The sequence below is a fragment of the Dipteris shenzhenensis genome, chromosome 19 (genome assembly GCF_047967505.1).
Source record: "Dipteris shenzhenensis isolate YYH24624 ecotype China chromosome 19, Dip_SZ_1.0, whole genome shotgun sequence".
Lineage (NCBI taxonomy): Eukaryota > Viridiplantae > Streptophyta > Polypodiopsida > Gleicheniales > Dipteridaceae > Dipteris > Dipteris shenzhenensis.
In genome coordinates, this window is record NC_141614.1 from 18,823,112 (window position 1) to 18,847,290 (window position 24,179).

The 24,179-nt window shown below is 43.4% G+C and overlaps 1 protein-coding gene across 1 annotated transcript in view; it reads left to right on the forward strand.

The window, feature by feature from the left end:
- Nucleotides 1-24,179, forward strand: part of LOC147890181 (HAD-superfamily hydrolase, subfamily IG, 5'-nucleotidase) — a 125,829-nt gene that overhangs the window by 41,807 nt on the left and 59,843 nt on the right. The window contains exons 4-7 of the mRNA XM_087390684.1: nucleotides 980-1,116; nucleotides 1,228-1,377; nucleotides 1,844-1,945; nucleotides 21,916-22,080. Of these exons, the coding sequence (XP_087246810.1) occupies nucleotides 980-1,116; nucleotides 1,228-1,377; nucleotides 1,844-1,945; nucleotides 21,916-22,080 (554 nt within the window). The remainder of the gene's footprint in view (nucleotides 1-979; nucleotides 1,117-1,227; nucleotides 1,378-1,843; nucleotides 1,946-21,915; nucleotides 22,081-24,179) is intronic.

The window sequence follows — 24,179 nt, forward strand, 5'->3', positions numbered from 1 at the left end:
CATTACTTTATCCTTGTCTAAACATTTAAAGGGAGTGGAGAAAGGTAATGACATTTTGAACATGTCACCAGGACAGAGGAGCTTCATTAAAGTTTTGAAGCCATCCACAAATTGTTTCTTCTTCGTCCATGTTGCAAATTGTTAACCCAACTAAACTTTTTGTGGTTGAGACGAGTGCCCATCACTTTGCTGTTGGAGCAGCGTTGTTTTGGGATGGGAACCTTGTAGCATTCGAGAGTAATAAATTGATTGATGCTTAGGTTATATATCCCACACATGGAAAATAACTCTTTGCCATTGTTCATGCTTTAAGAAAATCGGAGATATGGCTCCAAGTCTGTTGTTTTGGTCAATAATGCTTCATTGATGTTTTTTTGGAAGAGAATATTGCGTGACTCTGATGTGATTAGGCTTTATGTGACAAAATGAGTACAGTATGTTTTGGTAGCTTGAAAATGTGAATCCCTTTCTCTATATGGGCTTTGTGAAGACCTGTTCCATTGCTTTATAAATGGTTTTAGACTTAAAATTTCTCTTCGATTAACTTTTGCACTCAACTCACCCATTTCAATGATACAGACTACCACATATGATGGGACTTTCCAAACCTTAAACTTTTCCTCTAAGAAGATAAATTTCTTATTCTTGAGCTTGCTTTTTTTTGAAGAACTGCTGCTCTTCATTGTTCCACATTTTGAGATTTCCTTACCTTATTTTGTCCCTCCTTTTGTGTGCAGCAATCATAAACTATAGTTTGTTCCTTCTCTTGAGTGTGGCACTAATACTGTAGTTTGTAGTGTTAGCATAGGAGCTTTGTTTTTGGTTTGTGGCATTCATTCAGGTCTGTAGTGTTAGCATAGGATCTGTGCTTTTGGTTTGTAGTGTTAGCATAGGATCTGTGCTTTTGGTCTGTAGTATTAGCATAGATCTGTGCTTTTGGTTTGTGGCAGGAATCTAATTTCAACCCTTTCTTTCATAGGGGTTTATGCAAATCACAATTTGAGACTTGACAGAATCAGCGTATATGGTTTTGATTACGACTACACGTTGGCACATTATACTGCAGATCTACAGAATTTAATATATGATCTTGCAAAGGAACATCTTGTGAAAGAAGTAAGAGAGCTCTTGCTTTTTGTGGCTTATGTTGAAACATTACTAGAACTTTGCAAGACATAGTATCTCAGAATTGATGCATTTCTGCTTCTGGGATTTGTGGATGGGCAGCACAGATATCCAGAAAGTTGCTTAAAGTTTGTATACGACAAAGGATTTCCAATAAGAGGACTTTACTATGATAAAAGAAAGGGTTATCTATTGAAACTTGATTTTTTCCATTCAGTTGAACCTGAAGGCTGCTTTTTTGGACGCCGAAGGGTAAGCTTAAATGTCCCGTTTTCCCCCTACATGGACATATCCGGATTGTTTAGTGAATGCTTATCCTTGCTTATCTAGGAGCTGGTGGTTTTAATTTTGTATCCTTACTGATTTAGATTGCCATAGTCTAGAAGATGTGCGATGCAGTGTATGTGCTATCAGTTTCGAGGATGAAATGTGTTGAGCAAAGCCTAGTGCTCCTACTTGGTTACAGTTATATATCTCATGCAATTGTAATGCTTATGGTCAAGTGGTGCTCTGTTGTACATTGAGAAATATCTGCTTAATTCATAATTCACATATGGGCTTGAAAAAACAATACCATTTAGGATTTTTGTGTTCAATTGATGTTTCCATTTCTGGTCTGTTTATGTCTTTCATAGAATAATTCCAGGGTGTCATCTATCCCCATTTTCTTTTGTACATACGACTGCTAAGGTTTGATCTTGAAATGTTTTGGGAACAGATTAGTGAAGAAGAAGTTGAAGCAGCTTATGGGAGCAAGCGTATTAGTGCAGAACATATGCCAAATCTTGTTGCACTGATGGATCTGTTTTGTCTTAGTGAGGTACAATCTTGTTCTTGCTCCCTGCACCCGCCTGTGCCACCCTTTTTTCAGAAAAAAGGGAACATGACTAAGATTTGTATATTGTCATACCTGAATTTTCATGTTTTCCCAAAACTCTTACCCTATCTATAATTTATTTGATCAATCATAAAAGATTCCTTGTCATTTATAACACACCTTATGATCTATGTTTTCTATCTTCAAGCAAAATAGTGTAAACCTGAAGGATCTCAGCAAATATGTGTTATTCTATGGAAAGTGGAATTCAGATTTTACAAGGGTTTACCTCAAGGAATGTAGAATGCATGTTGAAGGAGGTAAGATCATGGAATTTTTGGGAAGCTCTCATGTTAGCAGATGAGATCTGCCTACTCTTTTTTTTCCAATGAAAAAGACTTCTATTAAGTATGAACAAAACCTGTGAGAGCAGCTCAAAGCAGAAATACAACATGCTGTGCACATAAATAAGCCCTCAAAATGGGCCCAAAAAACTCCTAAAAAAGAGATAGGAAAAAACCATGTTGAGGCTGAAATGGTTCTAACAAAGAAGAAGTCATCTACTTGGGAACTTATTGTTTGATTTAATTCTCATCTTATGGATTTCTCAAACACCAACACCTCTAATTCTTTGTTGATAGAATTAGGTGCTAGCAAGCATATGACAAGTAGTAAAGAGTGGTTTCAATCAATTTTTAAGTCCAGTAAATGGCATTTGGAGATTGATAATGTCTATAAGTTGAATATTAAAGGGAATGGCACATTTCCGGTGTTGGATTCACATGAAAAATGTGTGAAGTATCTATAAAATGTTAGATATGTGCGAGGGCTACAAAAGAGCTTTTGCTTTTAGTTCCAGCCTTATGTGATGATGGGAATGATGTTAGTTCCGCAAAGCTAAAGTGCATGATAAAGGATTAATTTGCCAAGGTTGCTGGCTTTGGCAACAAATATGAAGGCCCTTATACATTTAATGGCAAAGTGATGAAGTTTGAAAATGCATGTCCTACATCCGTCCCATCTACGTGATGGTATGTCCAATGATTGTAAAAGGCCTTAGGCTAAAGGATATGGACAAATTTTCCCCAGAGAAAATAACTTTCTATTAATGCTTCCCCGCTTGCCTCCGCACTCCCATCTCCCGCCTACCCACGCACTCCCCTTCGCACTGCCCCTGCCCTTAGCCACACAAATTTGGTTGTTACAAAAATGCTTCGTAGTGTCATGGTTGACATTGACATAAAATGTTGAACCGTATAAATAATGTATTCATGCTTTCAAAGCATGAATAACATCACACAACTCTTGCTCATGAGTTTGCTGATTTTGCAAGAGGGAGAAAGTTTCTTACTTTGAAAGGCAAGAGTCCTTCCCTCTTGTAATAAACCCGCTCCTACAGCATGACCACTTGCATAGGTCTCTAGGAGAAATGGTGTTCGAGGATCAACAATCTTTGACAATGTCTTTTGAGCAACTGGCTTTCTTTACAGTGTTAAGAACTCTCTTCTTAATTCTTTCCCCAATACTTTATTTGATATTGACTATGTTAATGGTGAGACAATATTAGAATGCACTTAATACGTCTTCTATAAGCGTGAACAAATCCTAAGAATGATTGCAAAGCTATTGTATTCTTTGATGCTGGCCACATCAAAATGAAAGCCACCTTTTTGGGATTCATTTTAACCCCATTATTAGGAGTTATAATGAATCTCAATTGTTTCAACTTATCCATACACAACACAATTTTTTTGCTAACAAAGAGACTAGCTTGTCTCAAAGTATTAAAATTTTTTCTTAAGTGTTCCCTATGTTCAGCAATACTTTTACTGTAAACTAAAATATCATTAATGAAATGTACTACGAACTTCCCAATATATGGGCATATGTGTAATGAAAGGGGAAAGGGCAGATTAGAGAAAGGAGTAGAATGGGTAGGAGGGAGAGGGAAAAAGGGGGAGAATGGGAGGAAGGGTAGGGGAAAAGAGAGAGAGGAAGAGTGAGGGGAGGAGAGAGATAGAGAGAGATTGGGAGAAAGAAAGAAAGAAAGAAATTTTATTAAAGTCTTCGGGAGACCCTGAAGGCCTATGAGACTAAAGATAACTAGTACAACGGCCAACCGTTTCTCCAAAAAATTTATGAAGGACGGTGTGTCTAGTCCTGGTATAAAAAATGTGTATATATCTCTAGATGATACAAAAAATGGCACAAAAAGTGGAGCACAAGGGGGGAGATACAAATCTATATATATGCCTGTGGTGATCGTCAGAGGCCAATTATAGAGGGGCCGTCAAATGGGAGGTTGAAAAAACCCTGCGATGGATGATTGGCCTCTGATGTCACGCTGCCTAGTCGAGCTCGGTCGTCGGGGGCGGCGGGTGGCCCTATGTTGAAGAACAAGAGCGACAATGACCCCGGTAGGGCGGGCTGAGAGCATAGAAGGGATGTCATGGACCCGGATGTGTGAGTCTGTCTGCTAGCGTAGCTATTGTGGCTCTGACTCTCGCTCACGTCCGCGTCATCGGCTAGACTAAGGAGAGGTATCCTGTGACTGGAAGAAATCAGTGATGTGGCGCTGAGTGTCCTCACGCTGTGTGGGCTACGCATGCTGTCATGCCCGGAGAGATGCATCTCGGTCCGGGAACTACAGCATGCGTGTGAGGAGGCCAAATCCGTCGCGGAATAGGCAGTGGTACCGGCCTCGGATGGCATAATAGATAGGGCATCTGAAAGCAAAGTGCTCCTGTGACTCGATCTCCTGCAGGTCGCAAAGTTGGCAGATGCGGCCCTCTCGTGGGATACCCTCTGCGCGTCTGCTCTCGATCCGTAATCGGTGTGACAAAACCCTAAACTGGCCGAGTGAAATGCGGAGCGCATGCGGTAGATGAATCTGTGTATAGCCCGGGGGCGTGATGAAACCCTCCTGTGAGATCTGGAGGCAGTGTCGGCGATAGCAATCGAGCTTCACAGGAAGCTCGGGAGCGATAGCAATCGAGCTTCACAGGAAGCTCGGGATGAAGAAACCAAGTCCTCCAAGTGTGAAACTGGAGCAGGTCCTCTCGGATGATCTGGTTGACCTCCTGGTCAGTGGGAGAGAAAGGGGATGGTGGAGCGTCGAGGCTATACTGAAAAGGAGGCAACCGGTCAATGTCGAGGCCCAGTCGGGTGAACCAGCTGGAAAGGCGTATATAACAACATCGCTGGTCCCCATCAGCGGATAAGGCCATAGAGGAGGATAAGGCTAGCCAGGGTAGGCGGAGGCGACCGTCAGAAGAGGAGCTGAAGTCCCTGACCCTGTGTAGATAAGTGATAGCCTAGAAGGTCGCATCAAGCTGTACTGGTGAGGCGCCGAATTCTGCTAAGATGATCTGATGAGGTACCGATGGTTTGCTGTGGATCATCCGAGCAAACATCAGTATCTGTAGGCCCTCAACGCGTGCCCACTCTATGTCTGAAAGGTCGGCCCCCCACCATGGGTTGCCATACATGCCTGCTCGGCGGACCAAGGAATAAAAAAGAAGAGACTTGGTCCGCGGGTCCTGAAAGCGAGAGTGGTAGCACTGTTGCTCCAGTCTGGCAAGACCGGCTTAGCCTCGGCTGATCGTGGCCTGCATGGCCGGGCGCATCGTGAAGATCGGGCCTGAGAATACAACGCCCAGGTATGTATAGGAGTCGACTATCTCAACAGGGTCGTTGGTGAAGAGGAACTGCTCTCGGTGCATAGCGGGTCGGAAGGTGTTGAAGATCATGACCTTGGTTTTCCCAAGGTTGACCTTCAAGTCATGGGTATCATAGAAGATCTGAAGTCCATCCAGGTGTCGCTATAAAGACCAGTAGCAGAGGAGGATAGTAGTACTACATCGTCTGCGTATAAGAGAATCTCGATGACAGCCTCCACAAGAGAGCAGCTTGCACCTCCGAGTGTCCTGATGGTGGTCTCGAGCTCGTCGATGTAGAGGCCAAATAGAGTCGGTGACAAGGGACATCCCTGTTTGACCCCTATAGTGCTCGTGATCTCCGTGGTCCAGTTGGTACCAATCCTGACCGTAGGTAGCACGTAGGAGGAAGGAGGAGGGAGTAGATAGGATTAGATGTCACATCAAAAAGTAGATAGTAGGGGGTGGATGGAGACTTATATAGTCCCCCCACATATTCCACCTAAAGGGCCTCTAACTTGGCCTCTTTTTCCCCTTCATTACAGCCGTCCCTTCCCATAGAATTTTGCCCTCAAATTTTCATATGTAGGCTGTTAAATAGTGCAGCAAACAGCAAATAATAGTCAGCCCGGTAGGAGATAGGGGTTGTCCTGGACAATGCTCTCTGGCTGCCATGAGTTCTCATCCTCAGGGAGTCCCTGCCATTTGATAAGATACTCGGTGTAGACTTTGTTTGGGAGTACGTGATCCCTGAAACCCATGATGTGCTCCGGAACATAGAGTATGTGGCCCTCCTCATCCATAGGTGGTAGCTCAGAAAGGACTTGGACATGCTGTCCGACATGTGGCTTCAGCAAGGACACATGGAAAACATTATGAATCCTATGATGGGATATCTCAAGGTGTATGCCCCAGGCACACGTTGGTTTCTATGTGTGTGTGCTAGAGGCACAGTTAGGTGCCCATAAGCATTGTTAGGTGGTGGTAGAAGCCACATAGGATGATTGAGAGAATCTAGGAGCAGATTGAGGAGATGATTGTGGAGCTCAAAGGTCATCAGTGATGTCAGTGATCATGTAAGAGGTGCCTACTTAAGGACCTCACCTTTCTTCATTCCATAAGCAAGAATTCTCAGTTTGTGTTCACTCCATGCTTTCCTTTCAGTTCCCTAACATGGTATCAGAGCCCTTTGATCCTTTTTGAGCCCATTTGTGCCACATCATCTTCTTCTTCTCCATCTTCTTCTTCTTCATCTTCACCATTTCTTCCCAAATCTTGCTAGAGCTTGTTCTCCCTCGTTTCTCCGCCATTCTCCAAGCCCTTCCTGCTAGAGATACCCCTCATATGGGCGAACTTCCACCTGCAAGCAATTGAAGAAAGGTCGTCGTTGCTAGTCGCCATTCCACGAAAATCGTCAAAATTGTCTTCTGCATTTTCTCTGTGTCTACTCCACCTTTCTCTAATTCCTTTCAGGGGAAGCTTCTCCATACCTTGGGCTATCTTGTGTTGAAATCTGAGCAGCAATGGTTGCATATTCAAGGAGAACAGAGCCAAAAACCAGTCGATTTTGACGACGCTCCAGCCAGCAATATCGCGCGCCATTTTGCCCAACCTCTGTGCTGGATCTTCTCTGGTATATGAGCTTTCTTTTGCTTCAGAAAGCCCTGTTTTCTTTGCTTTGAAGAGTGAGATACAAGCCCTCCAAGTTCAGGCCTCTGTTTTGGACAGTTTTTGACAAGATTATGAGTTTGATGCTACATTAGATGCTACTTTAGCATTTCTGAGGTTTTAAAGTATTGAAAAGCATCAGTACAACTGTGGCTACAACTTTCTCAAGTTGCTATACCTGGATTTTCTTGGAATACTTTCATTTAGTCACCTCTATGAAGCATGCAAGTGAAAGCATCATTGATTTGTAGTATGGATTTTGGTTGCAAGCCTTTGCTACTCTAAATGCTTGTATTTTGAAGCTCTTCAACTCTTTCTAGCCTTGTAAGAGAGTAGACACTGCCCATTTTGGGTCAGACCCTCTCATGGCTACCATCTTGAATATGGATAAGTTCAATGGTAAGGGCTTTCACACATGGCAGATAAAGGTTAAGTTTGCATTGATGAATCATTGCTCTTGCCTTAGGAGATGACTATATTCATCACATCTTTGACTTGGAGTCTCCTTCAAAAGCTTGGCAGAAGCTTGACATTATTTTTGGTGCTAGCTCTCACATCTCAAAATTGTCACTTAAGATTGCTTTCTTTGAATTGAAGATGGTTAGTGGCACTCCTTTGGCTACCCATGTCAATTACATGCGGAGTCTCATGACTCAACTTGCTTCTATCAACTCTCCAATCACTACAGATGATGCAATGGCAGTGTTGCTCAAGAGTATGCCTGAATATTATGATCATGTTGTTACCACTTTGAAAAATCTTCCTAATCCTAATCTTGAATGTCTTATTTCTGCTCTTCAAGAAGAAGAAAGGCACATGGAACTCCGGAGAGGCAATGACAAAGCCTATGCCATAAAAATTCAGAAGGGCAAGTTTTCACCTTGCAAACATTGTGGGAAGACTAATCACCTCTCAAAAGACTGCTTCAAGATCAATCCATGCAAACACTGTGGCAAAAACAATCAACATGAAAAGTTTTGTAGAGCCAAAAAGGAAGCAACCACAAAGTCAGAAACTGCCAATCTACTTTCAGTTGATGTGCTTCCACAAGATGAGGCATCCTATGAAGATTATGCTTTTTGAATCATCTCCATATATGCTCCAGATCTCTCTTTTTTATGTTGAGTCAAGGTACTCAGCCTAGATAGTCCTCCAAAATGAATGAAATAAACTATTGTGTTTTGTAAACACCTCTAGTCACCATATGATGTAGGCCATGTGTATGTGTTTTGCTCCATGGTACCTCCTGCAGACATTGTGCGCATGTACATGTAGGGGAGATAACCATTGGAAGGTCTTTTGTATCCCTTTTGTTTACTTCACACCCTTGGGAACCCCTTGCTAGCATGAGAACCTTGCCATAGATTTATCCTTGACCACCATGAGATGGCATGAGAAACTATGAGACTAGATGTATCCTTGACATAGCCTGAGGCATTCCCTTGAGGGGGGGTATGATGGGATATCTCAAGGTGTATGCCCCAGGCACACCTTGGTTTCTATGTGTGTGTGCTAGAGGCACAGTTAGGTGCCCATAAGCATTGTTAGGTGGTGGTAGAAGCCACATAGGATGATTGAGAGAATCTAGGAGTAGATTGAGGAGATGATTGTGGAGCTCAGAGGTCATCAGTGATGTCAGTGATCATGTAAGAAGTGCCTACTTAAGGACCTCACCTTTCTTCATTCCATAAGCAAGAATTCTCAGTTTGTGTTCACTCCATGCTTTCCTTTAAGTTTCCCAACATCCTAGAGGTCCTAGGTAGCTCCAACTCATACGCCACCTCGCCAACTTTGCGGATGATCCTATAGGGACTGTAATACCTGTGAGCAAGCTTCATGTTGGTGTTACCTTTCAGCAAGGCATAACGGTTCTTACGGAGGCGTAAGTGCACATAATCCCCTACTTCAAAAGACAGATACCTCCTGTGTTCATCCGCATACTTCTTTTGCTTGGCTTGGGCATCCTGCATATTCTTTTTAGCCAATTGTAGAAGGGCATCCATACTATCCAAGTCATTTCTTGCTTGCTGATTTTTCACAGCCATGTCTGCAACTAAAGATGGCATACCTACTGTGCATCCATACATAGCCTCAAAAGGGATGTGCTCTGTACTGTTGTAACAAAATTCAGCAAGTGCCAACCACTTATCCCAAGACTTCTGTGTGTCATGATAGAATTGCCTCAAATACTCCTCCAGCCATTTATTCACCCTTTCTGACTGTCCATCCGTCACAAGGTGGTAAGCAGTGCTAGGTGTAAGAGAAGTACCCACTACTGTAAATAATTCCTGCCAAAAGTGACCCATAAATTTTGCATCTCTGTCGTTGACAATCTCCCGAGGGAAACCATGATGCTTAAAAACATGCTCGATGAAGTGCCAAGCAACCTGTGATGCTGAATAACGGGTCTTAGTGGGTATGAAATGGGCTTGCTTTGTCATTCTGTCAACCACCACAAAAATGCTATCCCATCCCCGCTCTATGGAAGGCTGTGATGAAATCCGTAGCAATGTGAGTCCATTTGCCTTCTGGAATAGGTAATGGCTGCAAGAGACCCGTGGGTAACTGGCTGTCCACTTTATTTTGCTGGCAGGGCAAACATTCACTGACAAATTTAACTACATCCCGCCACAAGCCATCCCAGATAAAGCTCTATTTGACCTTTTCATATGTCTTAGTAATACCCGCATGTCCTACCATAGGAGATGAGTGCATTTCCTGTAAGACCAGCAGTCGGTACTTTGAATCTGGCACCAAATAAATTCTGTCCTTGCACCACAACAGCCCATTATGCAGCTTAAATTCAGCATGCCTCTAGCTCGATGGCCTCTATAACTCCACAAATACGGAAGCTGCCTTAGAATCCTGTATGTATTCTTCCTAAATAGCACGAATCCACTCCTAATAGATGGTAGAAATGGCAAACAAACTGCAAGCCCACATATGGGATAAGGCATCTGCAACCACGTTGATAAGGAAAAAATAGAAAGACAACCAGGAATTATGCACTTCACCACGTCAGATAGGTGAGACTTCTTAGGGATCAGCTGCAATGTGGGCTCGTAGATGATGAGCTTATGAACCAAGTTCCAAAGCAGATTTCCAAAGCACACAAATAACAAGTCAATCTCCCACACAATCTGACTAGAACACACACAGACTCTTTGAAAGAGGGGAAAGACTACACAGCCCAACACAAGCCCCTACTGACTGAGCTCAAGCTCAGCTCAAGCTCACAAAGCATTCAGATTCATACTGCATCCAATCCTACAACTCGTCGGACAACCACCCACAAAGTGACCACGGTCAGAAATCTTATTTTATCTTTCCCATAGATCATCACAAGCACTCGAAATTGTTATGCTCTAGCCGAGATAGCATGACCTCGGATAGATCGGTGGGCATTTTCTCTTAGACGACCAACTTTTGTAATAGTTAATGTGCGTAATTAAATGGTCAAGAGAAGTAACTGCCAAGGTCTTAGGTGAGGGCGTAATGGCATTGACTAGGTAGTTCTAATAGGGCTAGGGCCTAGGTGCATCTAAATGTGCAAATTGCCAAGGGGCAATTGTTTTTAAATGAACTCCAAGAGAGGGGTAAAAAAAGGATGCATCTAAGAAGGGGCCTAAAATGAAGACATGTGGCCAGGAACTATCTAGGGAATTGAGGGTCTCAGGGATAAGGATGAAGAAAAATAACGATAGATATATGTAATATGACGCATCAGGTCCCGGAGAGTTGGCTGGGAGGAATAAAAAAAAAGCCATCGCCCGTTATAATTACCAGCGACGTGGAGAGATTTATCTTGTGAGCAACGACGAGTAGTAAGAAGAACTTTACATTTGGTATCAGAGCGAAGGTAAGGGTAGAACCCATCGATTTGTGACGGACAGCGGGTGGAGGATCAGGGGATACGTGATGAGCGACGTGCACGATCTACGACGAATTAGGATTGTTGGCTGTCCGTGACGAGGAACCTTTGCTAGCGACGTGAGTGTCAAATATGTCGACGGAAGCCCGTGAGGCGTTGACAAGAAAGTCCTTGAGTTGCAGGGAGCGAGTCCCGAGAGATCCTAGCTGAGAGCGGGATAGCGGAGCAGGAGGCGACGATGAAATCTGAACCGGAATGACGGCCACGAAAGACCCAAAGTTTTTTCCCAACATCCCTTGGCTTTGTCGATCAGCGCACACGTGATGGCAGACTTCTCACCACTAGATTACGGCTTCTTCGTCAGCTGTTCCCATTCCTAGACCCCGCACACCCCCCCCAGATGTGTACGGCAGGCACCGCAAGCGTGCCGAGCTACAGCGTCTCCAGCAGGAAATCCGTATGCTTGAGGAGGAATTGCAACTTGTAGAAGGATACCCGCAGGCGTCAAAAATTTGCAAAGAGAGATCATAACCGCGAAAGTCAGGAGCGCACGAACTCGGATCGCGTGGAGATTCCAGGGAGCATTTTTTCCTCTTTTTAAAAATAAAAAAATAAAAAAATTCTGAGTTGCAGTTAATTCGTTCTATACAACAGGGATTGTCGTTTATCTTATTTATTAAATTTAAAAAAAAAAAGAAAAAAAAGAAAAAGGAGGAGAAGAAAAAAAAGAAAAAGGAGGAGAAAGAAAAAAAAAAAAACCTTTTTTTTTTTCCCTTTTTAACAAATGGAAGCAGAAGGACAGAATTCAAGAGTGAATCCTAGCGAGTCTAGAGTACAGTCTACACAACAGATGTCACATCAGGCAGCACCTACTTTGATTGGTAGGATTTCGATATTAGAGGATGCTTTGCAGCAGATTATGAACCAGCAACTTCAAGTGAATGCTGGTCAAAATGAGATTAGGGAGATGGTGCAAGCCTTGTCGGCTAGACCGTCTAGGATTGATAAGGGCAAAGCTCTAGCTGAGCCAGAGCCCAGTGTACATTCCTTAGAGCGCGCAAGGGTCAAAGTGCCTAATATTGCTAATTATAGACCGGAGAAGTACGCTGGTCGGATGACCGAGCGCAGCTCTGATGTGATCGAGGTTTGGTTGCACAAGTGGGAAGAAGCCTTCGCCATTTGTGAGATTAGATCCGATCTAAAGAAAATCCGCGAGGCCACACACCTGTTTATTGAGGCAGCGGACAGATGGTGGATAAAGCAACAGAAGGATCAAGTTGCTCCAACCACCTGGGAAGGGTTTAAAGCTGAGTTCAAGAAACACTTTCTCCCACCTGATGAAGAATCCCGAGCTTGGGATGCTTATAGAAATCTTCGTCAGAGGAGCTTGTCAGTGGCAGAGTACACTGACAAATTCAGAGAATGTGTCATGAAAATAACAGACCCTCTCCCTATGTCGGTTCAGTTTAAAGACTATATCTATGGACTGAACGACAAGATCAAAATGGAAGTTCGGGCTAAATATGTGACTACACTAGATGAATCTATAGCAGTAGCCCTGAACTATGAGGATGCCAGAGGCACTGGTGGATTTGTGCAGGCAGGAACTCAGTATGAGCACCCGAGAAAAGGGGGATTTCAGAGGAAATGGGTTTCAAAGACAAGTGTCTCGCAGCCAAGTGGCCAAACCAAGTAGGTGAAGCCGGTTGAGGGACCAGTAAAAACAAGTACCACCGTTGGGGTGAAAAGGAAAATAACTCCAATGGCAGCCTGGGCTTGGTCAAAGTCCTCGTTGACCCCTGAACAAAAGGAGAAAGCTAGGAAAGAAGGATTGTGCTTCGGCTGCCTTCAGCGACATCAGTGGAAGGATTGTCCACTGAATAAAGACCGTCGCACGGCTAATATGATAATATCTGAATGCGACGTAGAAATGCAGGAGAGTCTCAGTACGGAACATATGCAGATGTAACTGGCGGGACCTTCTCAGAGGTTAGTACCTTGTTTGTTATGTGTATCTGTTGCTAAGTTAGTGACGAGTGCACCTGATAACATCCTATCTAAGCCCGCAGCAACGGGGTATACGGCCTTTAATGATACGGAGTTAATTAAAATGAAAGGGCAAGTGGCCAATCATGATGTCATTGTGTTGTTTGACTCGGCGTCAACTCACAATGTAATTAACTCCAAGCTCGTGAAGAGGCTGAAACTAAAGACAAGTCCATCTGACTATGCGTATACAGTCAGGATGGCTGATGGAAGTTCAACTGAAGTATGGGACCAAAGGGTTACCCAGTTGGAGCTTCGGATTCAGGACTATGCTGAGAAGCTTGATTTTGAAATGACCAAGCTTGCTCATGCAGATATAGCCCTGGGAATGGCGTGGCATTCTAGGAAGAATCCAGCCATTGATTGGAAAAAGCACGTATATCAATTCAAGATGAATGATGTGCTTTATGTCTTACGAGGTGAAAAAGATATACCTCAGGGACCGTTGGTTTCCGTGATGGAAATCAGAAAGGCTCAAGTTGAGTTTTTATTCCTTTGCACAGCATCGGTAGAGCCGGTGGATGAGTTTTCGGCTAGCACTGATGTTACGCAAAGTGGTGAGATGGCCAAGCTGGCTAATCTTATAACAGAGGAGTTCTCTGAATGTTTTAGGGATGAACTACCTTATGGGTTACCTCCAGAGCGGAAAGTTCAACATAAGATTGAACTGATCCCGGGGGCAGAACCTGTAAATAGACCTCCCTATAGAATGAGTTTTGCTGAAGAAGCGGAGGTGCGTAGGCAACTGGAAGAATACCTCAAGTTGGGGCAGATTCAACCAAGTTTCTCACCTTTTGCTTCACCAGTGATATTAAAGAGGAAAAAGGATGATACGTTTCGCCTCTGTATAGATTACAGAGCATTGAATAATATCACTATTAAGCACAGGTATCCAATGGCTCGGATTGATGATTTGCTAGATGCATTACATGGAGCCGTGATTTTCAGCAAGATAGATCTTAAGTGCGGCTACCATCAAATCCGGATTAGAGCCGAGGATGTGCATAAAACCGCTTTCAGGAGCAGGTTTTGGTCACTATGAGTTTTTGGTAATGCCCTTCGGACTTACCAATGCTCCAGCGACCTTCGTCATGCTTATGAACGATTTACTACGTCCGTATATCAGAAAGTTTGTAGTACATTTTATTGACGATATCTTGATATTCAGTAAAAGTGTTACTGAGCATTGTGAACACTTAAGGATAGTGTTCAGTACTTTGAGGAAAGCCAGTCTTTATGTGAATAAAAAGAAAACTATACTGTGTATGGTTAGGCTTGAGTATTTAGGGTTCATAATTACTCCACAGGGGGTAGAAATGGATCCAAAGAAAGTGGCTGCGATACTAACTTGGCCAATCCCTCAGAGTCTGACCGCGTTGCGATCATTCTTGGGATTTGTCCAGTTTTATAGAAGGCATATCAAAGGATATTCCGGAATAGTATCGCCATTGACTGATCTGACCTCAGATAAAGTACCTTTTATTTGGGGACAGATATTGGGAGTATATTGAGTCTCTACTTCCTTGAGAGATGCAGACTTGGGTGTCTCAATTATTTTAATTGGAGATTGAGCGATTATGAATCGAACACTATGAGCCACAAATGTATATAGTTCTACATCGGAATACGTAGACATTGAGGATTGTGAGCCCTTCACATCAAATATTTCATCAAGGAACAACTTGCAGTTGTAGCACACTCTCCACCCATAGCTATATGGATCATTTTGCTCTACAACCTCGTATCCTTGTAAATCCATTGCTTCTTGCAAGTCACCATCATAGTTTGTGACTTGTTCAATTGCACTTATTAACCTTGATGTGGACCTATCCATCATAACATACAAGGGAATGAATAAGTGCATCGCAAAAGATACATACCATGAAATTTACAGTGCATTAAGAGTAAGTGTATCATGAAAGTTATATACTTACTCTAACACATTGCCATGACATCTTGGCATTGAATTGGCAAAATAGCATTTATTGGCTTGTAGGTCCAAAGCTACCAAACTCCAATGTTTCCTACATGACCAATTAAGAATCTTTATTATTTGACTCCATCTTACATCTCGCAAAAGTAAATATGAGGTTTCCGTGTCACTTACGTCTCATTATATGGAAAAATGATAACTCGTACCTTGTCCATATTGAGAGTTTGCAACCAAGTGCAAATATCTTCTAGTGACTTTTTAGTGTTGTTGAGCCATGTAGAAAGAAGGGAATCTATGATATATACACACTTTGCAAAATTTACAAGAAATCAAGATATCATTATACTGCATCAAAAAATAACCAAATATTAGCTCATTAGATTTAATCAATATATAAATACTAAGCTAAGATAAAGAAAATAACCAAACATTAGCTCTGTTAGATATCAATGCTCCACTCTCGTGTAACTACGCGGGAACCAGCTAACTCTACTTGTAAGCCCCCCATATGAGGAGAAGGCATTTGAGTAGCTCGGTTATCCGGTAGGTCCTGGTTCTTTACTGGCAGGATCCACGATACCGATTCTCCTCTATGCAGATGACGTGGTTCTTATTTCTTCCTCCCAGCAGGGTTTACAGGCACATCTCCATGCACTCCACAGCTTTTGTCAGGACAGAGGGTTGTCTGTAAACTTTGGGAAGACCAAAGTCATGGTCTTCAACACGTCATACCAGGTTTATAGGAGAGGCGAGTTCTCTTTCACATTTGATGGGCAGGAGGTGGAGCTAGTCAGGGAGTATACATATTTGGGTGCCACATTTAGAGGTCCAGTCTTCACCATGACGCATGCAGCACGAGATAGGATCAGTAGAGGGTATGCCGCCTTGGCTCTTCTCGAGAGGCAGTGTGCACAGTCACATTTTCAGCATCCCGACACGAAGTCCTTACTTTTCGATACGCTGGTGAGACCCGCAGTCATGTATGCTAGCCCCTTTTGGGCAGGAGATCTCAGTGTTGCAGATTGGAGACGAGTAGAGAGGTTACAGATCATCATGTTCTCCAGATTGATCAGAGCGAAGCCCACGGTACCGCATCAGATTACGTTCGCAGAGTTCGGAGCTACACCCCTAGCGGTAGATGCAGCATTTCAGTCAGTTACATACTTGCATAGGATCAGGGCGCTCGGAGACTCAGCAGCAGGCAGAGCACGATTACCGTGGCTAGCACTGACATCCTCGCAGATGTTAGCGGAGAGAGGTCATACTTTTTGTTGGTACCACACACTCTCCACATGGCTCACCTCGCTGGGCTTGGATATGGATAGGCTGCCACCATTTTGATACAGCATAGATGCCCCTCGCCTCCCTCTCACTCGACATGAGCTCAGCCAGGTTATCAGGGCAGATTTGTTGCAGCTACACACGTTTCGCACTTGGGTTCATCCCACGGAGCTTCCTACGAAGATGGCCATATATCGTGACCATTTTCTCAGGATTTCAGAGGATGGCTTCATCATATCCCCAGGATATATCGGCGTTCATATGTCGCACTCACTCAGGATTGCCTTGGGCCAGCTCAGGGTATCTTCCCACAGATTAGACGTTGAGGCCGGCAGGATGCGTCGTACAGCTACCGGACATAGACCCAGGCGAGAGACTAGGATATGCCCTTGTTGCACTATGGGGGAGGTGGAGACTGAGGAGCACTTTGTTTGCAGATGCCCTTTATATTATGAGATCCGTGGCAGATTTCACTGTTTATTTGGGCACGGATTTGGACCTCTCTCTCGGATTATGGAGTATGAGGATCAGTATTGCTTAGCGTTGTTCATCAGGGAGATCACCAGATACAGAGAGAGATTCCTCAGAGCACACCGTCGCATCCCTGCCAGAGACCTGGTTATTCATCAGGAGCAGGACGAGGCGCAGGACCATGAGCACAGAGATAGCCCATCTTGCCAGAGAGCACCGATGGTTCCACCCCGAGGATGTACATATGACATGATCCGGCAGCACCGCAGGATGATCTTACACAGAGGCCGTACCCTTCGCTTTATTTCTAGACGACGGAGGATGATGGCAGATTTTCGGAGGAGATTGCTCCATGGAGACTTGGCACCGCCAGCAGCGCATTTGACACTTGCCCAGATCTTCACACTCATGGCAGGAGGCATGGTCGATGGCCATGACTTCCATCATTTCTTTGGATCACAGACCCCTTAGGGAAGACGATGTTCCTCATATTTCATATTTTACATTTTGTATCTAGGCATTTTTGGTACTCTATTTCATTTCATTTTGTATCTAGGATTTTTGTAGCCATTTTTGGCATCTTAGCGGTATTACGATTTTCCTTTCGGATGATTTTGTGTCCCATAGGCCATGTATGGCCTTCCGTGGACCTTTAATAAAATTTCTTTCTTTCTTTCTTTCTCCACACACAACTAGGGCCTAGGACAACATGTCGGGCTGGACCCCCCCGAAGGTATTTTATTTCTTGAAGAGAGAATCTGTTACAAGAGTTCAGCGTAGAGCTGCCTAATACATAAATCCAAAACGTGAATGAATGAATCATTACATGATCTCTCAGGCTCCCTTTCTTGGCAACAAGCCACTTGTCAATTTCTACATTACTTTCCTAGTTACATGCCACTAAGGGCAACTCTGGAGTCTTTGAAGCACTTGGTCATGCGAACCGCCTCCTAGACTCTGATTAGGCTCCCGTAGCGCTTAGGAAAATAACTCTTCCTGGTACCTGCAACAATTAATTAAAGCGCACCACCATGGCACCCATTAATTGTTAGGGCTTTGCATGCAAATAACACATTGTGGACTAATTCTAGTCACGGTGGGCGTCCCCACTCAATACATGTGCACACATAACAAATATAAAAAAATATATTTATTCTCTAGTTGACCGAAGTCAACGCTCTTGATTATAATTAAGGAGCTTTGACCAAGGGTTGATGCGCCTTAATTATAGCCAAGTCTCTCCAACCGAAGTTGGCACAACTCTCCAACCGAAGTTGGCACATCTTGGTTAACTGTGGTTAACCCTCTTGGCGCATGCCAAGTCTCGTTGACCGAAGTCAACACTCTCTGACCGTAGTCAGCTCTGTAGTTCTCTGGTTAACCGTAGTTAACTCTCTTGGTAATAAACCAAGTCTCCCCGACCAAGGTCAAGTTTACTTGACCAGAGTCAAGTATCTTTGACCGTAGTGAATTCTTTGACCATTAAAAGAACTCTTTGACCATAATTAACACATATAAAACTCTTTAATTATGATCAAATAAATTGTCAACTATACTTTGACTTAGGATATTTACATTGTGGTGACACGGCAAGCATCCAATCTCTAGCCTGTGATCTAGAGGGGTGTGAACCAAAGATACATGCGAAGAGAGTCGTGGAACACTCATGCTCGAAGTCCTTTTGCAACTGTTGCAGCTCGTCTTTTGAAAATGTGACGGTTCTCGTGGCCGGTGTGTGCAGTAACGGATTGATCGAATGGGTGCCTATTCGTCAATCGAGGTGGGTAAGGCCGACTCAAACACAATAAAGAAACTCAGTCCGCTTTCCTGATGCCCAGGAGACCCCCAAAAAAACGGGGGTACACTTGAAGGGAGAGGGTGAGGGAAGGAAGGAGATAAGAGAGAGAGCAAGTCTAGGTTGAAGGAGGGAGGGAGGTTGAAGGAGGGGGAGCTGGAAGGGGAAGAGGGAGGGCAGTAAGGGAGGGGACAGCAGGAAAGGGGGAGAAGTGAAGAGGAGAGAGGGAGGGGAGGAGAGAAGGAGAGGGAGGGGAGGAGAGAAGGAGGGGGGGAGAGGAGGAGAGGGAAGGGGGGGGGGAGGTGCGAGTAGCAGGGCAGAGGGGGGCGCAGGAGCCGCAGCATAGGCAGCAGTGCCGGGGGGGGCAGCGCAAGCAGCAGCGGGTGGGGGGCAGTGCAGCAGCAGGCACGGGGGGTAGTGCAGCAGCAGCGGAGGGGTAGCGCAGCATCAGCGGGGGGTAGCGTGGGGGGGGTAGCACAGCAGCAGCGCGAAGGGGGGGGAGCGCAGTAGCAGCGCGGGGGGCAAGGAGAGGGTTCGGAGAGGGGAAGGGAGGGGGCAGCAGCAAGGAAGGGAGTCAAGGAGGGAGGCAGGGGGAGTCAAGGGGAGGGCAGCAGGAGGAGCAGGGAGCAGCAGCAGTTGATCGTTTCTCTATCAGCTCCAGCTCTAAGAAAGGTCTTCAAAGGAGCGTGCCGAGATCTTCCCATATGAAGGTCTTCTCTTGGTGGTGGAGTTCAATAAGTGCTGCAGCAATATCAACATGGAAGTGAATGAGCCTCCCATAGTATCCCTTATGTCCCCAGAACAATTTGATCTTTTTAGGAGTACATGGAATAGGGAGATTAAGGATCACTTCCACCGTGGTTGGATCAGTGGCTTTGGCATTGTTGAACAATATGTCCCAAAAGAACTCCCTTGAGTGCTAAAAAGAAGCACGAGTCTACCTCGCAACACTTATGAAGGGAACCTCCCTCAAGCACTAAAAAGAGCACAAGTGAAGGGAACCTCCCTCAAGCACTAAAAAGAGCACAAGTGTGCCTTGTGACACTTGTCAAAGATCCACCTTAATTTTTGGAGATAGTTCACTTGCACCACCGGATTCAGGTGGTAAGCTCCTTTGCGGTTGAAGGCAGATAAGTCACAAGGAAGTTCTCTTGGAACTTCTCGATGTTCTTGCAGGAAAAGGTTTGGACGAGGTGCTGGAAACCTATTGGGGCACTGTAGAGCCCAAAGGGCAGCATTCTGTATACATATGTTCCCCATTGTGTCACAAAGGTGTTCTTGGACTGATTGTTGTCATAGACCTTAACCTGGTTGTATCCATTGTAGCCATGCATGAAGGAGCAGAGAGGGCATGCCCAACAATAGTCTCCAGTAAATGTGTGGTAACCTATCTTTATGTGTGGCAGATTTGAAATTCTAAGTCTATGCAATGCTCGGGGACGAGCATTTTCTGAGCGAAATCTTCCGAGCGTCTGAGCGAAGGAAAAAAAAAGCTTCCAACTATGCATAAATATGGCAAAAATCAATCAGAAGAAAACATAGTTTCACTTAGAAATATGCAAAGTATTATAGCAATGCCTATTTTATACAAAAATCTTTAGGTGAATCTGTAGGAATGGTGAGAGCATAATGGGATGGCTTTTGAAGAAACCCACATGTAGAGTAGACTTCTCTATAAAAATTCCCTTATGATCCTTCTTACAACTTTTACTTAATAGGGGGTGACATTGAAAACCCTCTCTCAACCTATCTTCATGAAAGAGTTTCTTCAAAGAAAACTCATTGAAGCAAGCCATCCAGGTAGTTTCGCCACCGAAACCCCTTTGAAGCAAGTCTCCCAAGGTAGTTTCGCTGGTGAAACTACCTTGGACAGCACTTTTAAAAGTGACATAACTTTCATATCCAATGTCCAAATATAGTCATTCAACCACTCAATTTGATCGGAACACCCCATTTGAGCACATCTATGGAGTTATATTTTGGAAAATCTTTCATATATAGTATTAAATATTACATGTATTTTATGAGAGTGATATATAAGCCCAAGTTAATACTTATTTATAGTAATTTAAACTTCTTTAGAAACATGTCCATAAATATGCTATAAAAACACTAACAAGATATTGCCATATGATATAAATGTGTTAATAAGTAATTATATATGCATAGTATTATTACATTGAGAGTGATTATGAGGAATGTTTCTTAAAGGAATCAACACTTTTTTAAGGTAATAACAGGGGTACAAAGGGATGTCTCTAAATAAGAAAATTATGTTGTGTAAAAATGAATGAGTGACTAGTCTGTATATTTTTATGATAAAGGGATCTAGTTCTAGTGAAAATAAAAGTGTAAAAACCATGTTTCCTAAAGAAAAACATTTTTAAAAATCTCTTGAAAAACACGCTCGGATAAACCTGCTCATAGGTTTTTGCTCGTAAAATTGACGCATCTTGCAATGCTCAAGGATCTTGATTGGGCTTCTTTTAAGTCTTTGTAGGTCCACACAAAGATAATAATGTACTCTTGCAAGAATTTAGTTATCGCAGCAATCGTCATGCTCCCAAAAACCTATACGGCAACCTTTAGATGCATAGGTTATTCCTTAGTTCCTATGTTGAGATATTGCCAGTTTCATGCTTGATCTACATGAGGGATGCTTGCTGATGTCGAGCCCTTGTCTTCCTTGCACCCAGTCCCTCATGTGTGGGTGTATCTTTCAAAGGAAAATCACCCTTCACTTCTTCCATCCAGGAGTGTGGAAAAGCTTCTTCTATGTCTTGCTGAGGTGGTTAATAGTGTGTAAGACAATTGACAACATCTTTTCTTGCTCTTTTCGACTTATTTGCAGAGTTAGCCTAAAGAAATAGGCGGAGAGTGGTATAGTTGTTTGTTTCATTAAAATAATATCTCGTTCTAATTTACATGAGAATAAGTAAAGCTTAAAGGTTCCTTTATGTAGATTCTTTAATTGCCTTTTCTTTATAGTGTTGGGACTTGTAATTTCTAGGAAGTAAATGTTATAGCATTGTCATCAAATAGCTTCTTTACCATGAGTTTCTTTGATTTGTTGAAATGAGCCTAGGTGCTACACACAATCTCCAAGATGCACTCCAAGATGCATATATTAGGTGGCCAAATACTTATTGCAGGAAAGTGAAGGAAGTGAAATTGTTGATTGTAATGCATTGGAACATAGAGTTCTCAACGTTTTACAACATTTTTCATTAATTTTACTTTTGTTTGATGCAGGTGTGCCTTATTTCTGATGTGATTCAGCATTTTGTTGATCAGAAAGTAGAGTTTGATGCCTCTTATGTTTATGATGATGTCAAACGCTCCATTCATTTTGTTCACAAGAGTGGCGTTTTGCATAAAAGAATCTTGGAAGAACCTTGCAAGTACCTTGTGAAAAGTGTAAGTTATTTAATCGAGACGGATTCTTTTTGGGTCAAGCTTGTCTTGATACTTGAAGTTAGTTGGAAGCTTTATTCTTTAGCCTCTACTTTTTGTATTAACTCAAACAACACATGCAAGCAAGGATGCTATAGCAGTAAAAATGGTAGATGTGTTTGTAGAATGATTGCAATTTAGAAGGATTAGGAAACAGAGATTTGTAGAAAAATTTTAATTGAGAGAGGAGTGCTAGCTTTTGTCATGTCCTGCATTCACATTTTAATGATAATAGTCTCACCATGCTTTCCTATTTAAAAAAAATCATTGAAAAGACTTCTATTAAGTGAAATGGTCCCAAGAGCAGAAAGTACTTAAGGCAAGACTACACCATGCAAAGCATGAGAGAAACATGAGAGTCAAGTCCTACTCATAAAAAAATACCGTAAAAGATCTAGGGCAGAGGCTGAACATACGACCTAAAACATATAGTCACCTCCGAGAAGAAGGGACAGCCTCTCCCCTCCCTAAGGAAGAAAGTCCTATTTGGCAGAAGCAGCCCTGGAATACCCTTGCATACTTGATTAAATGACCATCAAAGTGTGTACAATGTCTGCCCATATACTAGCCATGGTGTGAATGGGTGGACCCGGGAAGATATGCCAGGTTGAAATGCTCGTTGCGATCTCCCAACATGTGGCCCCCAAGGCATGTGAAGGTCTGTAGGGAGAGGAGCTCAACAAATAACATCGAACTGAAAAGCCGAAGAGGAGCTATGCATCTCATAAGACATATAATGCCCATGGTGTGATGGGTGGACCTGGGAAGATATGCCAGGTTGAAATGCTCGCTGTGATCTCCCAACATGTGTCCATTGAGGCATGCGAAGGTCTGTAGGGAGAGGAGCTCAACTAAATAACGTCGAACTGAAAAGCCGAAGAGGAGCTATGCATCTCATAAAACACTTGAGGCCAAATAGGTGAGAGCCAGGTGATGAAGAAACAGGAGGGAGCAAATCTACTTAAGAATCCCGCAATCCCCTTCTAGACAACTCTTGGTTATTTGCAATCCCATAGGCAATCCTCAGCAGCAGAGAGGCAACACGAGCATGTAGAGGGAGTCCCAAACCAGGATCTAATTGATTTACTATAATCCCCTCCATGGAAAGAAAGCCAAAAGGAGAGAGTGATTTTTCTACTTCCCAAACCTTCTCCAGAAACATTTCTATAAATTTGCAGAAATTTGAAACTCCTCCGAGTGCGAGGTTGGAGGCTCTAGAGGGCTTCAGGCTCCTATTATTCAGATGAAAACCTCTTGGCATTGCTAATGGTGTAGTGGAAAAATGGGTGGCTTTTCTCATGGTTTCTTGCATCAATCCACTCCCACTCCTTGGGATCCCACTGTAAGTACTTTATGGGGGCATCTGCCTAAAGCCAAACCCTCTAGGAGCCTAGAGGAATGGCCTCTGGATATGGCGTATAAATTCTAGCTAGAAGCCAAAAACACTGCTCGAGGTGTTCGGCAATCTATCCTCAAGGATATCCTCATCCATGGACTTGGATAGCCTACCCCCGGAGTGCACATTGAAAACCAAGGCATCCCCCTCTGTATCATGTTGGAGACCTACAAGCTGAAGTGGGATGGCTATCCTTTTTCCCCCTCCAAGAAAATAGCTTTTTTGAAAAACCAACGATACAAATCAGCCATCTGTGCAGTGCTACTCGTGGAAGAAAACAAAAGCAGAAAAAGTAGATGTCAACTAGTCTGTTTCCAGAGAACTAGATCACTGCCTAGGGAATCTCCGGAACAGGGGCCAACAACCAAGGTGGAGGACTATACATTTACTCAGTGAATACATAGAATACCCTTGTAGGCCAAGCCTTGCCAAAATGTGTGTGCAATAGCTTATGAGATGCACTGCAAAGTAGTGCCAAAAGCATCACATATCATGGCAAAATAACTACCAAGCACTCAAAAAAGGTACAATAGCAACTAGAATTATGTAGGAGAAAGAAAGAAAGAAAGAAAGAAAGAAAATTTATTAGAGTCTTTGGAAGACCGATGGGTCTATGAGACTGAAAGAAAACCTGATACAAATCACAATAAGGGTGGAGCTACTAAAC